The 13,993-nt window shown below is 36.8% G+C and overlaps 1 protein-coding gene across 2 annotated transcripts; it reads right to left on the bottom strand.

The window, feature by feature from the left end:
• Positions 1–3,215: 3,215 nt before the first annotated feature.
• On the bottom strand, positions 3,216–13,002 carry LOC122656096 (pentatricopeptide repeat-containing protein At1g80150, mitochondrial-like). 2 transcript variants are annotated; one of them, XM_043850537.1, is made up of 5 exons: positions 12,847–13,002; positions 10,346–10,349; positions 7,118–8,610; positions 6,836–7,018; positions 3,216–3,578 (listed from the first exon to the last, which is right to left on the bottom strand). In XM_043850537.1, exon 3 carries the CDS (start codon positions 8,520–8,522, stop codon positions 7,335–7,337), a length of 1,188 nt encoding a protein of 395 aa, XP_043706472.1. In that variant the 5' UTR covers positions 8,523–8,610; positions 10,346–10,349; positions 12,847–13,002; the 3' UTR covers positions 3,216–3,578; positions 6,836–7,018; positions 7,118–7,334. The 2 variants fall into 2 exon arrangements, with proteins under 2 accessions (XP_043706472.1, XP_043706471.1); XM_043850536.1 differs by having other exon boundaries at positions 6,836–8,610.
• Positions 13,003–13,993: the final 991 nt, after the last annotated feature.

Here is a 13,993-nt window from a genome sequence, read left to right as displayed (position 1 = left end):
AAATGGTAGTTGGGTCTTCACATCTTATATTGCTAGTGTAAGTATTTAAACATTGCTCAAAGCTAGCATAAAATATTGAATAAAAGATTTCATAAAAAAAAAGGGGAATAAGGATGATAAGTTATAGGGACTTGCCTCTTTGTTGAAGTTTCAATTAAACTCTTCTTGCAATCTTGTCATGGGAGTTTAGAAAATTTTGGAAGAGGTTTGAATCTCCAAATATTTGTAAATTTTTTAAATTCTAGTGTTTTAGAAATTTTGACCCCTTTCCCAAATTTTGATAATTTTGGTTTATATTGAATTGAAATTTGGTGTTTTATATGAATAATTTGACATTTGAATTATTTCGACCAAATGTTTGATATTTCGATTATTATTTTTTTGTTTATTATATTAGGGAAGTAGTTTTCTGTTTGGGAGTGTGGTTTACGCTTGCACTCTCACGTGTCTATCTCTCTCCTCAAAATAAAGGGGCAAAGATGTTTTTTCATATTGAGAGGAGAGAGATAGACTCGGGGGAGTGCTTGGACAGAATTTGTTTTCCTGTAAGTATTTCACATGTCATTTTATTTTAAGATCTAGAGAAGTTGAAATATTTTGTTAGTTATGACTATTTTGATCAAAATATTTCAACTTCTTTATACCTTAAAATGAAACGACGGGTGAATATAATGGGAAAAAGAGTTCTATTCGGCAGTGTGGCCTATGCCAGCACTCTCCTGTTTCTATCTCTGTCCTCCCAATATGAAAAGACATCTTTGCCCTCCTTATTTTGAAGAGGAGAGAGATAGACACATAGGAGTGCAGGTGTAGACCACACTCCCGGATAGAAAACTATTTCCCGTAAGTAAACCCTCGTTAGAAAGAGAGCCAGGGGATTTGATAAAAAAGGCCATGGTAATAATTTGTCGCAAATTTCTTACCTTGTTCATGATGCTGTGTTTGTAATCAAGTTGATAATGAAATTTCTCTTACCTTGTTCATGATGCTGTGTTTGTAATCAAGTTGATAATGAAATTTCTCTTACCTTGTTCATGATGCTATGTTTTGTAATCAAGTTGATAATGTTATTCTTTCTTTTTTCCAGAGGCCAGACTAAAAGTGAAAAATATTCTATGTCGGCCTTTGGATCTTTTGATGATGTACTCTCTGTTACAGTATTGTTTTATTTGATTTCTTCTTCTCATAAAAAAAAAAATTTGTTCTCTCAAATTTTTGATGATCTTTATATATATATATGTTCTATGCATTGGGGGTCATAGAATGTGCCCAGACACATGGGGTGGGTGAAATGACCGTTCCACCCTCCTTGAATGATTGAAATCACGCTCCTATCCTGTTCCATGTGTTTAGGCGCAGATACGCTCCCTAGTAGAGAACATCACCCCTATATGTGTAGATAGATTTGGATATTGTACTTGGTCTTACTTGGTTATGTTTCTAGGAATGTTTTTTTATTGCCATTTTTGTACACTATGGTCGTTTTTTAAGGCGAAAGATTTGTGCACAGCCATACATACAACCATTGGATGGAGGATGATGGTCAACGGTGCATCCCTTCATCCCCATCCGACGACTGTGTGCATGATCGTGCATTGTACAAACAAAGATTTAATATCTTCAACTAAATCTGCAGTCGCCCCCCAATCAATGGAACCACGCGAACCCGATAACCTCGAAATGAGCGCTGTACAGTCTGAGAAAACAGCTACAAACTGCGAAGGCAGGGCAAGAAACCGTCATGACCCCAAAATTACATTTTGCAGCAACAAAAGCCCTTTGATCCTCTTCGAATTACCATGCCTCGATCTCCCTGTTTGGAATGTGAACACAAAATACCGTATGTAAAGATTCTAACACAATTGTCGAAGGTACAAGGAGGGTTTGAAGAAGGCAAAGCCGTAGGGCCAGGAACAATGTGCTATAGGCACATTTCAGATAATTTATTCATTGCTTAAAAAATGTTTCATTTTTTTGAAAAAAACATAGAGGGAAACCGGGTTGGGCTACCTTTAAGCTTGATATGTCAAAAGTTTAATATAGGATTGAATGGAGAAATTTAAGGCCATTTTTGAGATTCTTGAGTTTAACCAGGGTTAGTGTGATTTAGTTAGCTCCTTACTTTCCTTGGTTTCTTTTATTATTAAATTTGAAGGGAGCGATTTTGGTTTTTTTTTAAGGACTCCCGGGGCATTTGTCAAGGATGCTCACTTAGTCCTTACCTCTTACTGTTTCCATGGAGGGTTTGTTTCGTATTTTTAGTGTTTATAGAGAAATAAAATTTTCTTAAAGGAATTAAAATTGATGGGATTTACCCAGAGATTACTCATCTACTTATTTGTAGATGACACTTTTATTTCCTGTAGGGTTCACCAGAATGATATTTCAACATTACACGTAATTTTAAGCCTTTTCAAGATATTTCAGAACAAATAACCTCTAAGAAAAATGGTGTATTGTATGGTCGTAATGTAGGACATAGAATTCAAGAAATGGTTAAATGTTATAGATGAGGATGCTTTGTACCTTGGAACCCCAGTTAATATTAATAGAAAAAAGATTTTTGTGGCAGTCTTATAAGTCTTATAACAAGAGTAGAAAGGAAAGAAGGAAGCTGGAAAATTGCCCTTCTGTCTCAGGTAAATATACCTAAAAAAGTTTTTGCTAGACTAGATTCCATTAATTCTAATTTTTGACAATGGGGTGGTGATTTGAAACCCAAGAGGAGCATAGTACGTTAGGGGACTCTTTGTAAACCTAAAGTTTTATTGTTTAAGTTGGCCTGTGTATCCTTCATAACCCAAATTGTAATCTTTTTCATCCTTCCACTTTGAATAAACGAGAATAGCCTGGTTAAAATTCACCATTTTTTTCTAAAATTGGTTTCTTATAAAGCAGGTTAGGGCAACAGGATTTCTATTTAGCAGGATCCATGGATCCCTTCGATAGAGACTCAGGTTGTTAATCCTTGCTAAACCTAACTTATTCTTATTACTTCAAACTATATCCAAATTTGCAACCCACCCCCCCCCCGCCCCCCCCCCCAAAAAAAAAAAAAAAAAAACTGCAAATGAGTCTGATTTAAAAATCCCTCCTTGTAATTCTGATCAATTGGACTCCTCATATATTCAGACTGATGATGTGTGAAACAAACATCCTTGTGGTTAGGTTAACAGAAGGGGTGCCATGTCTTCTTAATTTTGATCACCCAAACAAAGCATAAAACACTATCGACCAGCCATGATGTTTTATGGTTCTAGATGGACAAGAGTCTTGCTACCAAGCACTTTTGCCTTGAGATAGTAGAAAATAAAGTGTTTTTTTTGTGTAATTTAAAAATAGAATTCTAATAAATATTACTGATGGTTTAAGCCAATTGTAGCATCTGCTCCACCGCTCCGGCAATTCTAGCTTCTTTTCGCAGATTTCCATCCTTTCTCCATTTCAAAATTTTCGGCCTCAGACTCCCAAATATCTACTGTACCTGCAGAAAAGCAGCAGACCCTTTGGCTCTGTCTTCTGCTTTAGGATCAATGTAGTTCTTGCTTCCACCAACCTCTTAGATAATCTATTACAATCTAAAAGCAAAAGACGATGAAAAGAGATCAATAGGTATATCGGGTGTGAAAGCAAGGGTTATGATTTTCATTTTTTATAAGAAAAGACATGATGAACATACATGTCGAATATTTGGAAATTAGAATTCATGCTTACTTGTGAATTTGATATTTCCGGACATCGAATTGCAACCATTCAGATCCTACTTGTGTATCCATATCCGGTTTTTGCTTAGCAAGTAACAGCTAGGTGGTGGTCTTGGTTCAAACTGGTTTGACTGAAAGGTCTGCCGTCCTCTAGAATATGGTTTAATCTTGTGTTGTGTTTGAGAGAATAATCATCAAGATACATCTTGAACTAAAAATGCAATGATGAAAATGCAATGATGAAACTAAATAGTGAGCGTCATACTTCATTAGGCATACTGATGGGGAAGAAAACACACAATTCTGATCAAGTGGCTTAGGAAAGGTGATGAATATTATACACACACACACACACGCAATGATGAATCTAAATAGTGAAGTGTCATACTTCACTAGGCATAGTGATGGGGAAGAAAACACACACACAATTCTGGTCAAGTGGCTTAGGAAAGGTGATGAATGTTACATGCACGCACGCACGTGCACACACACTTTTTTTGGTCGAGTGGCTTAGGAAATGTTTCAGCAAAATTTGGTATCCATCAAATGGTCAAATTGGAGTATATCAAGACATTACCAAATTAGTAACTTACTAAAACTGGATTTCAGATTTAGTAACCACAGGAAAAACAGTAACTAATGTGTAGAATAACAAGTAAAATCAAAACAGAGACTTCAAAAAATAGTAACTACTCAAATTTAGCAGTTAATAAAATTAGAAACCAGGTTCAGAAAAAAGAAACTGATGGAAAGTAGAAATACAAGCAAAATAGAAAGTAACCAGATTTAGAACAGTGCTGGACAGAATTGAAACTGATAAATAGTAGCCATCAGTAGAACTCAGCACAACTAGTAGCCCCAGGTCAAGACAAGATACATAGACAGGTTAGCATGTAATTTCTAAAACCGATGGCCTGATTCTGGAACTGAAATATAGTAGAAGAGTTAACAACCAGATATCAGAATATGCAACTGATAGAAGACAGAACTGAGTGGCAATTATTTGTATAGTTGAAGCCTCTCACGGAACACAACAGAACTAGTATGCACAGGGATCAAAGTACACAGAAACTGATCTGAGATAGAACAATAATAGAAAAGAGGATGAAGAAGGAAATGTTAGGCCTCCCACCGAACTGTGGAGCAGGAATCCCACCAACTCCAGCCTTGGCATCCCACCAAGGTTTCCCTTCTGCATCCCACAATAGAGCAGTTTTGAATGCCACAAAGTCATGTTCTGTCTCTCACATAACTCATAAACTCAAGACTATATAATTCCTCATATCAATGATAGTGGGGTATGATCCCCTACTCTTTATTTATAACTTCATGGCAATAAGCAAAATAGGAAACCCCTATGTATGATAGGGAGAATCCCATACAACTTAAGCCTCTCTTCAAAATAGAAACTATTCTAGAACATAAGAAAATAGAAACTAACTACTTATCCCGTATAGGACTAAAATCCCTAATATTTGGGCTTAAAAAATTGGCCCTTTGCAATAGTAAACCCAAAAATATAAAGCCTGGCCCATACAACCCATTGGGCACTCAAAATAAGCCCAACTTAAACCAAACTTGAACCATAGGTTCAATTGTATCCAAAAAACTGAACCAGGACCATCTTTTATTCTTGCTGGAATTCTGCATCAATTGGGACCATTTAATCAGTCTTGCTAATGGTTCTTGCCATAGAAGGCATCATGGCAGTGGAAGAACACATACCAATCCTATTGAAATTGTGTTGTCTAAGGAAACTATTCATGTGAGAACACAGAATACCAAAGGTTAGGTACAAAACAGGAGGAACAGAAGGGACTAGGTCTCTTTAACTTGAGTCTTAATCTTTGTATATTGTCATATAGAAACAAAACACCTTTAACAGGTGGATGACACAACTATCATCAAGCGAGGGAACGTCAAAAAGTTAGAGGGCCTATTAAGGTCCTACGCTACCATAAAATCAACACCATAAGGATCTTTAACAAAAAAGAGGATCTAAACTTCAAATAATGATTCAAATTATGGAATCTACAACAAAAGGCAAAGATTAGAAGTGGAGAGTAATTTAAAACAAACAGAATTTCTAAGTGTAAAACCAGTTTGATTTTGACAAGTGGCTCCATACCTACTGATTAGTCCAGCTCTAAGTTGCAAGGTTGCATGGAGTTATACTAGCATATTCCACATAATGGCCTTCGGATCCAGGAAATCTACATTGTCCATTTTAGACATGGTCCATGATATGTTGTAAATAGACCAATTGGGATGAAGGCTTTTAGTCCATCTTACAAGCTTGCAAGCAAATGCAGTTTGTAAGTGCAAATTTGATAGCTTTTCAACAGAACAGAGGAATGTTACCTTTTCTTCATCAACCATCCATATGAACTCAACATGTTTGTTCAAGACCACAGAAATTGATTCAGAGATAAGGGTCAGAATAAAATAATGCACAATATTTCCTCAGATCTAAAGGGCAATACTCACAATACAACCAAAACTTGAATCCTATTGACTGACAAGAGCATACCATGGACAGGTCCATGCTGAAACTGGATGAAGAGATATGGTATAGTGTGGGATCCTAGAAAGTGATAATTTGCAAAAAGTCAAACTGTAGTTCCTAGAAGGCCAGAATACAAAGTACATACTGCTATAAAGAATATTAGTTTTAGCCATACCATGTGAAATTTAATTAATTTACAGATTGCATTATGTAAATTTATGATGTATCAAAACAGAAAACGGATAAAAGAAATCATAGATAGTATAGTATGTATAAAGTTTGAGGTAGTCTTGATGGAACCTGGGTTTTCTTTAGTGGGTACTAAGTACAAAAAGGGGTCTGGAAGTGCAGTAGGTATTGAAGCTCTGGTGACCACCCAAAACAAAAAGATATTGCAAGGAGCTTGGTTCTCCCAGATCCAACAATAAATGATGATGTGGTATGATTTTCTCCAACACCAACCCCCCAAAAAAAATAAGAGGGGGTCTTTGCAGAGAAGAAATAGGTGAGAATTCAACTCAAGAGTAAGATTTATTACAATTAAATTGTCAACTCAAGCCCAGGTAGGGAAATGTGAACTCTACAAGAAAACAAATCAGCACTGAAGACTATATTAAAGAATTACCTTTATTTCAGTTTAATTATATCCAACAAGTAGCCCTTGTTTATCTTCACCATTCTCTTCTTGATCCACCCAAGCTGAAAGTATTGAACTAGACATAAAACCACTCACAAGCAATCACAGAGAAGTAAAGCATGGAATTCAATATAATGTACTGCGATAATATTTTATGTCATTGGAATATGTCTGGAAGAAAGAATGACAAATGATTAGTAACTGTAAGAAAGGAGATGAATGCCATCTTATAAGAAACTTCCAGGAATCCAGGTGAGTACTGTTCATTACCTTAGTACTTTTTCCAGAGTCATGATACAATTAACTCGATGGACAAGACTGGAATTACCTCTGCTCCAATGCTCATCCACTAGGAATCCATATACATGTTATCAATCAATATAAATGAATAAATGAATATGAGTAAGAACACAGAGTCCCACATCCTTTCCCTGCTCGACATCAACAATATGGATGGATCAATCCAATTTGTTATCAGTCATCTTATTCAACCCTCAGATAGTATGGATTGAAAAACCTTCAGTTCATCCGTAGAACAAGGAGGTTTTCTTCTCTGAATCAACAACATGATCACTCTGGCCTTTCTGTACTCTGCTTTCTTCCAAAGACCTTCAAGTAGCTTACAGATGGTATCCACACTAGGGAACCAGTTCCTCTCCATGCTATCCTTGGAAATTCTGAATGCCAAATTAAAGTCCTCTGCCTTACATTCATAATGTATCAATGTTTGGAAAATCATCCGATTGGGTTTGTAACCCTTACCACATAATGCATAATAAACCCTTCTTGCCATCTCAGGATAACCAGCCTGATAAAAGCCTTTGATCACCAAATTAAAAGTCACCTCATCAGGACTTATGCCAAGTAACGGCATCTTAGCCATCAATTCATTAGCTTTCCATGCACGTCTCTGATTAACCAAGAACTGAATCCTAGCATTGAAGGTAACAAGATTTGGAAGGCACCCCTTATGTATCATTAGATTCCATAACCCATTAGCAATCTCAGACCTATTGTTCTTATAAAAGGCAGATATAAGTGTGGTGTATGTAACTACATCGGGTCGTACTCCCACCTTTTCCATCTCTACCATAATCAAATAAGCTGAATCCAGAATGCCCATGTCACAAAAAGCCTTGATGATGATATTGAGAGAGAACACATCAGGTGAAATGTAAAACTGTCTCGGAACCTCATCGAGGAAGACTTGAATGGCTTCAAAATCAAGGGTTTGAGCCAAAACCTTAAGAGCAGCATTGAAGGACTTGACGGTCCGTGTGCAGCCAAAGAGATGCATTGTGTAGAATGTCTGGAGGGCATGCTCCGTCATCCCAACTTTCCCATAAAGCATTATAATGCGGACAATGAATCCTTCCCTTCGGCCCTGAGGAAGGGTCTTCTGGTGCTCGAGGAGATTCTCAATGTAATCAAATCGTTTGGCACCAGCTAGACGAGACACAGTATCCTCGAAGGCGAAGCGATTCTCAATGACAAGATGATTGTGGGCATTAGCCTTGAATAAGTGGAAGAGCTTTTCTGGATCTCTTTCAGCCTTGAGCTTAACCAATGCGGGCTCGTCTAGGGTCTTGGGTTTTGAGTTATGGGTTGAAATAGTGGTAACAGTAGCTGTAGTGGTTGCAACACAAAATCTGCAACTGTGACGCAGAGAGAGCATGTTCTGTTTTTCTTCTCAGAGAGCATCATTCCTCTTCATTAGAAGAGCATCCTCTCAGTGGAACCTTAGACCCTAATTGTCATCTGCAGACAACAAAAATAGAAGAAACAAAACTATTCAATCTCAGCAGGTCGTCTTTAGATATTTAGATTGGTTTAACTGAACCATGAAAGTGCATGTGATATTTCCTAGAATACTTGCTTATTATTCAATACACAAGGGTGTTCATCCAAGAAAATAGTTCAAAAGACTGAAGAAGTTGGAAGTGGTATTTCACTACTACTACTACTACTTGTTAAGATGTCAACCATTTAAATGAATATATTTACTATAAGAAAACAATGAATATTTTACTCTAAGGAAATAACCTAAACTAATTATGCCAACAATGAGGTGCAAGAGCATATGTATGTGCGTGTGAGTGTGTGTGTGTGTGTGTGAGAGAGAGAGAAAGAGATCGCCGTCTGGTCGTGTAGTGCCTGCAACCAGCAAGGGGGCCAATGAGAACGCACGGAGGGGCATCAATATAGATGTGATTTTTTATTTCATGGGGAGCAGGGCGGTACTTTCGTGCGCTCCTGTGTCTAGGCGCAGGAGCCACGTGACCAGGTAGTGTATATATATATGTATATATGGTACACAAAGGACAACTACCAATGGGAAATCTTCATTCATTTACGTTTAAAATAAAAATATCAAATAAGTACTATACCATTCACCACAATTTAAAGAGAATTATATGCAAATGTATCATTTGCAAGTCTAAGTAATATTTTGTTCCTTTTCCAATAGCACCCATACCCAAAAGCACCATTGGCATAACGAAACCAACCTGAGCTTAAAAGACAATAATAAAATATTCATTTAGGACATTCAAATTAGACTATTTAACAATAATACGGTCAAAAAAATAGTAAAACACAGCTAACATGTTCAACAATCTTTACTACACGAATTAGGTGTTAAGCCACTTTTTAGATAAGTAACACCAACTATTAAGGAGAATCACTCATGCAAAATTTTTGGATGCTGGGCAATTGATGAACTTTCCTCCAGGCCGTTTACACAATTTTAACATCATCCAAGAATAATAAAACTAAAATGAGCAAACTGCATTAGGGTACAAAGAAGTGAACATCAATTAGGGGCATAGATCGATGTCCAGGGTATTTTCAACAATTTAAGATCCCTTCAAGGAGGGGGGACCTAGAGAATAACTCTTAAAATAACCCAAGCCATGCTTCTTGTGATTGTCAAAGAGCAAAGATATACCTACAAGTGAGGATGTTTCACTGATCCAAACAAGTGCAATGCAGAATATTTCTAACTGCTCAGATCAATTTAAATTATCGTAATGCCCCAAACTTTTAAGAATGAAAAGTAAGAGCAGGTTCCATAAAGTATCTGCCCAAGTACTTCTCATGCATTAGTGCATTACCACTGTATTCTTAAAAGTAAATAAGACAAGAAGTTAAATTCTATATTAATTAAAAACCTGTAGCACAAGAGGGTTATTCTCATTTATAGAGGGAGGGCAGGGGGGGGGGGGGGGAACTCCTAATGCAACTCTATTTCTAACCAGAGTTGTCAAGGCGTCGCCTAGGGCACCTCGGACGCCTAATTGGTGCCGCCTTGATTTTGGACCCTATCCAATGCATTGGGTCGCCTAGACGCTGTGACAACTATGTTTCTAACTTCAATTTTTTAGGTAAACTAGGACTCAATAATAGAAATTTTAGCTAAACAAGCCTTTAAATCCACGCCTATTATGAGTTGGGTATAAAGTCCAATTGGATGGACTGTTAAAGGCCATGGCTACTTGCTTGCCTACCTCACCAACCCAGCAACCAATTGATATTCCCGGTTGCACATAAGTACCTCAAAAATAAAAGAAAAATTAATTTCAAGTCCACCAAGGGTTGAAATTTATAAATTTAGTGAGTTCTGGTAACTTGTTTGAGGCACTTGGCTTGTTTTAGAATTCATATTCATGTTTTGGTTATCTGCTCATGTACTTTTAAGATATTCGAAACCCTACCATGTCCTACATCAGCTATGAATCTCAATTATTCAACATCAAACATGGGAAAAAAAATTGTGTTTGATTCTTCTGCCATAATTTTTCTTTACAGCATACATAGATACCGATGGAGATCCCCTGTTCATGCAATTTGGTATTCTGACTAATTGCACTTACCATGTAGTCAATGTTTCAAATCAATGAACAGGTCAGCCTGCATTTCCAATCTCTGTATTGCTTCATTCCTGCATTTTATTTAATATAATGGAGATTGACCACATCATGTTAGTGGACACGATTAGGGTTCTAAACATATAGGGTAGGGTTGGGCAAACCACTTACCCATACCACCCTCCTAGGGGGCTAAGGACCTTTACACATACCTGTAGGGTATGGAAAAAAGAATAACATTAACCAGTGAGTGAATAAGCAAGACAGTAAACCTATGTTTAATGAGTTTTCCACCGACTTTTCTAACAAGCAGTCAAAGTATTCACTAATATACAAGGTTTTAAGTATCCTTCTATATCCGCCGATACTAACTGATGAGTATCTTATTTTTAAGGAACCGAGACAATACGATACTGATACAATACCTAAAAAAAAGTGGTATCAATACATGTAAGAAACCTTATCCTTTATATATAATCAATTGAATGCATAGTTGTCAAGGCGCCGCCTAGGCGCTGCTTGGGCATCCAGACATATTTCTAGGTGCCTAGGCGGCTGCCACATAATTGTAGGATGCCTTGCATTGGTTTAATTGGTATCGAACCAGGTTCTGGCACTTATTTATGCCAAATATCATTTAGGTAATGTTTCATTTACTTAAGATATTATTCATAAATAAACAAATACCCTTATTTGAATCCAATAAAAATAGTTACAAAATCAAATTCTAACAGGATAAAAAGTCAACCCTCTAATTCAAGAACAAAAAATGGATTTTTGGCGGTAGGTGAAATTTTTCACTTTCTAATGTTGGGGTTTTTCTCAAATCTAAAAATCCCATAAATCTTAATATGGTAAAACATTGCTAAAAACCAAAAGTGTAGTAAAATATTCATTTGTTTTGATATCTAAAAAAATAGTTTCATTCAGAGAGATTTTGACAGCATTCGTACACACCAAATAAGGTTTGACCGAAACATAACTCTTTCAATATAAATCAGATTTAAGCAATCTTGGATTTGTTGGAAAGTTGGTTTTGTGCTCTGCCTAATACAAAAAGTCTCATGTAAAAATAAAATTATTTGATCAATCAAATTTCTTAGAGAACAAGAACATTTCTCTAAATTGAGAGCAGGTTAATTACTTATAAATAACATCATATTTTCTAAGAACAGTATAATCCAAATGTGAGACTAGGTATACCTGAAAATGACCAATTCCAAGAACATATAAACCAAATGTGTATTTTGATTGTTTCACCACATATAACTGATATATTAAAAAATATATATATTGGAACGCGATTTAGGCCACTTAGGCGCCAACCTCGAACTCCTTGGATCACCTAGCGCCTTGACAACTATGATTGAATGCATTTATGTTGTCGTACTTTGTTCTCCTTTTTATACATGATATATTTTACATATTACTTATTTATAATGTTTATGCTTCGAAACTTTATTTTATATATATCCTAAGCATTTCTGTATGTTTCTTAACCATTTCCTCACATATTTAGCGTATCTTGCATCCCTCCAATACGATATGATACATCTCTTATAATCACCCTTTTGATACAACACCGGATACCGATAATTTAAACCTTGCTAATATGTACCAAATTCCACAATATTCACTTATAAAACCTATTAAAAAACCAAAAATATACAAACTCATTGCAAGGGATGAAAATAATTATGTGCCCTATGAAACAAAATTCCATTCCATCATTTATGAATTAATACAAAATGACATCCTTATATAAAACTCAGAACTTTCTCCCTATCTGGATTCAAACTTAAATCGATAGGAATTGGTACCCAAATTCAAACTCCTAAACAGAACATAACTCCAATATCTGGTTCACAATGAAACCATTCTGCGTCCTATAAAACATTGTTCCACAGAAGTCCATCCCTCTTCTTAATGAATGCCCCTTAGGTTAAAGTGAAATCAACAATCTACAGAAATATGGAATAAAAAATAAAAAGCACAGAAAAGCACAGTTCAAGGCATTGATTGAAAGAAAAACGGATCCGGAGAATTAACCATAGAACTTGAACTTCAGTAGAGATTGTGCAAATAGCAGGTAAATTTGTAAAAAGAGATTAAAGAAAAAAAAGTCTTACACACAGGCTCTCTGTGAACTGGCTTCTTGAGATCAATGTCTTGAAAGAATCCGATGGCATCGTTCTCAATCGCAGGAAGCCAAATGATCTCCTGAGATCAAAGTCTAGAATGATGAGCTTTATTCGATTAAAGAGAAAAACGCGTACCCTGTAATGTGAGACCATTGATTAGCTCACTCCAACCCTTGAAGTAGTCCTGAGCAGCCATAGGCATGTGAGCCTTGTATACTGTGAGGAGAAGAAGAAAAAGAAAGAACTAATGCAAGCCAAGCCAAGCCAAGCCCTAATAAGAATTTCAGTCTTCTGGTCCCACGCTGCCACGATGGTGTAACCAATTCCAAGACAGATCAAGATGGAATCCGGATAAGCTACCCATGATGTAGGTTTCTGTCCGAGAGTGGGGCCCAGGCCATGTCTCTATCTTCTATGCCACAAAACAAGGGGCAGAAATGTCTTGTCATATGAGGAAGAGAGAGAGCGAGTAATGTGAATGCTAACGTAGGCCACAGTACCACACCCCTGTACAGAGCTCTTTTTTCCTTTAGTTATTAAGAGAAAGTCTCTCCGAGCCTTGGTTCACACGGTTAAATTTAGGGTTGTAAATGGATCGGATTCGGCTTGGATAGTGCTATATCCACATCCGCATCCGCATCCGCATCCGATTAGCTATCGAACAGATTCGGATAGTGCTAAATGGATACGAACACGGATACGGATCAAATATTTTATTCGTTTACATGTAAATATAGCTTTTCCGCCTTTTCGGATAGCTATAGCCTATCCTTATCCGTATCCGCATCTATTTAGCTTTTGGACGGATTCGGATAGTGCTAAACAGATACGGATATGGAAACGGATTTAGGCTATTCATTTACACTCCTACTTAAATTGCACTATTGCAAGTGTTGGTTGCGGGTTCGAAAGTTAGAAACAGCTTCTCCTGCGAAGCAAGGATAAGGCTAAGTACATTTGCCTCTCTCAGATCTTATAGTAGCGGAAGCACAAAGAGATGGAAATATGATCGCCCTACCTCCATGGAGGCATGGATGATGGAAATCTCGTTCCCAAGATGCCAATGCATGTGTTCTCATTGGCCCATGTGCATAGGCAAGGGCCACACTCCCTAAAAAGAATGGATCCTACAATTTGTT

The sequence above is a fragment of the Telopea speciosissima genome, chromosome 3 (assembly GCF_018873765.1).
Source record: "Telopea speciosissima isolate NSW1024214 ecotype Mountain lineage chromosome 3, Tspe_v1, whole genome shotgun sequence".
NCBI lineage: Eukaryota > Viridiplantae > Streptophyta > Magnoliopsida > Proteales > Proteaceae > Telopea > Telopea speciosissima.
The sequence above is the reverse complement of the archived record's forward strand: the minus strand, read 5'-3'. Positions and strand labels throughout refer to the sequence as shown.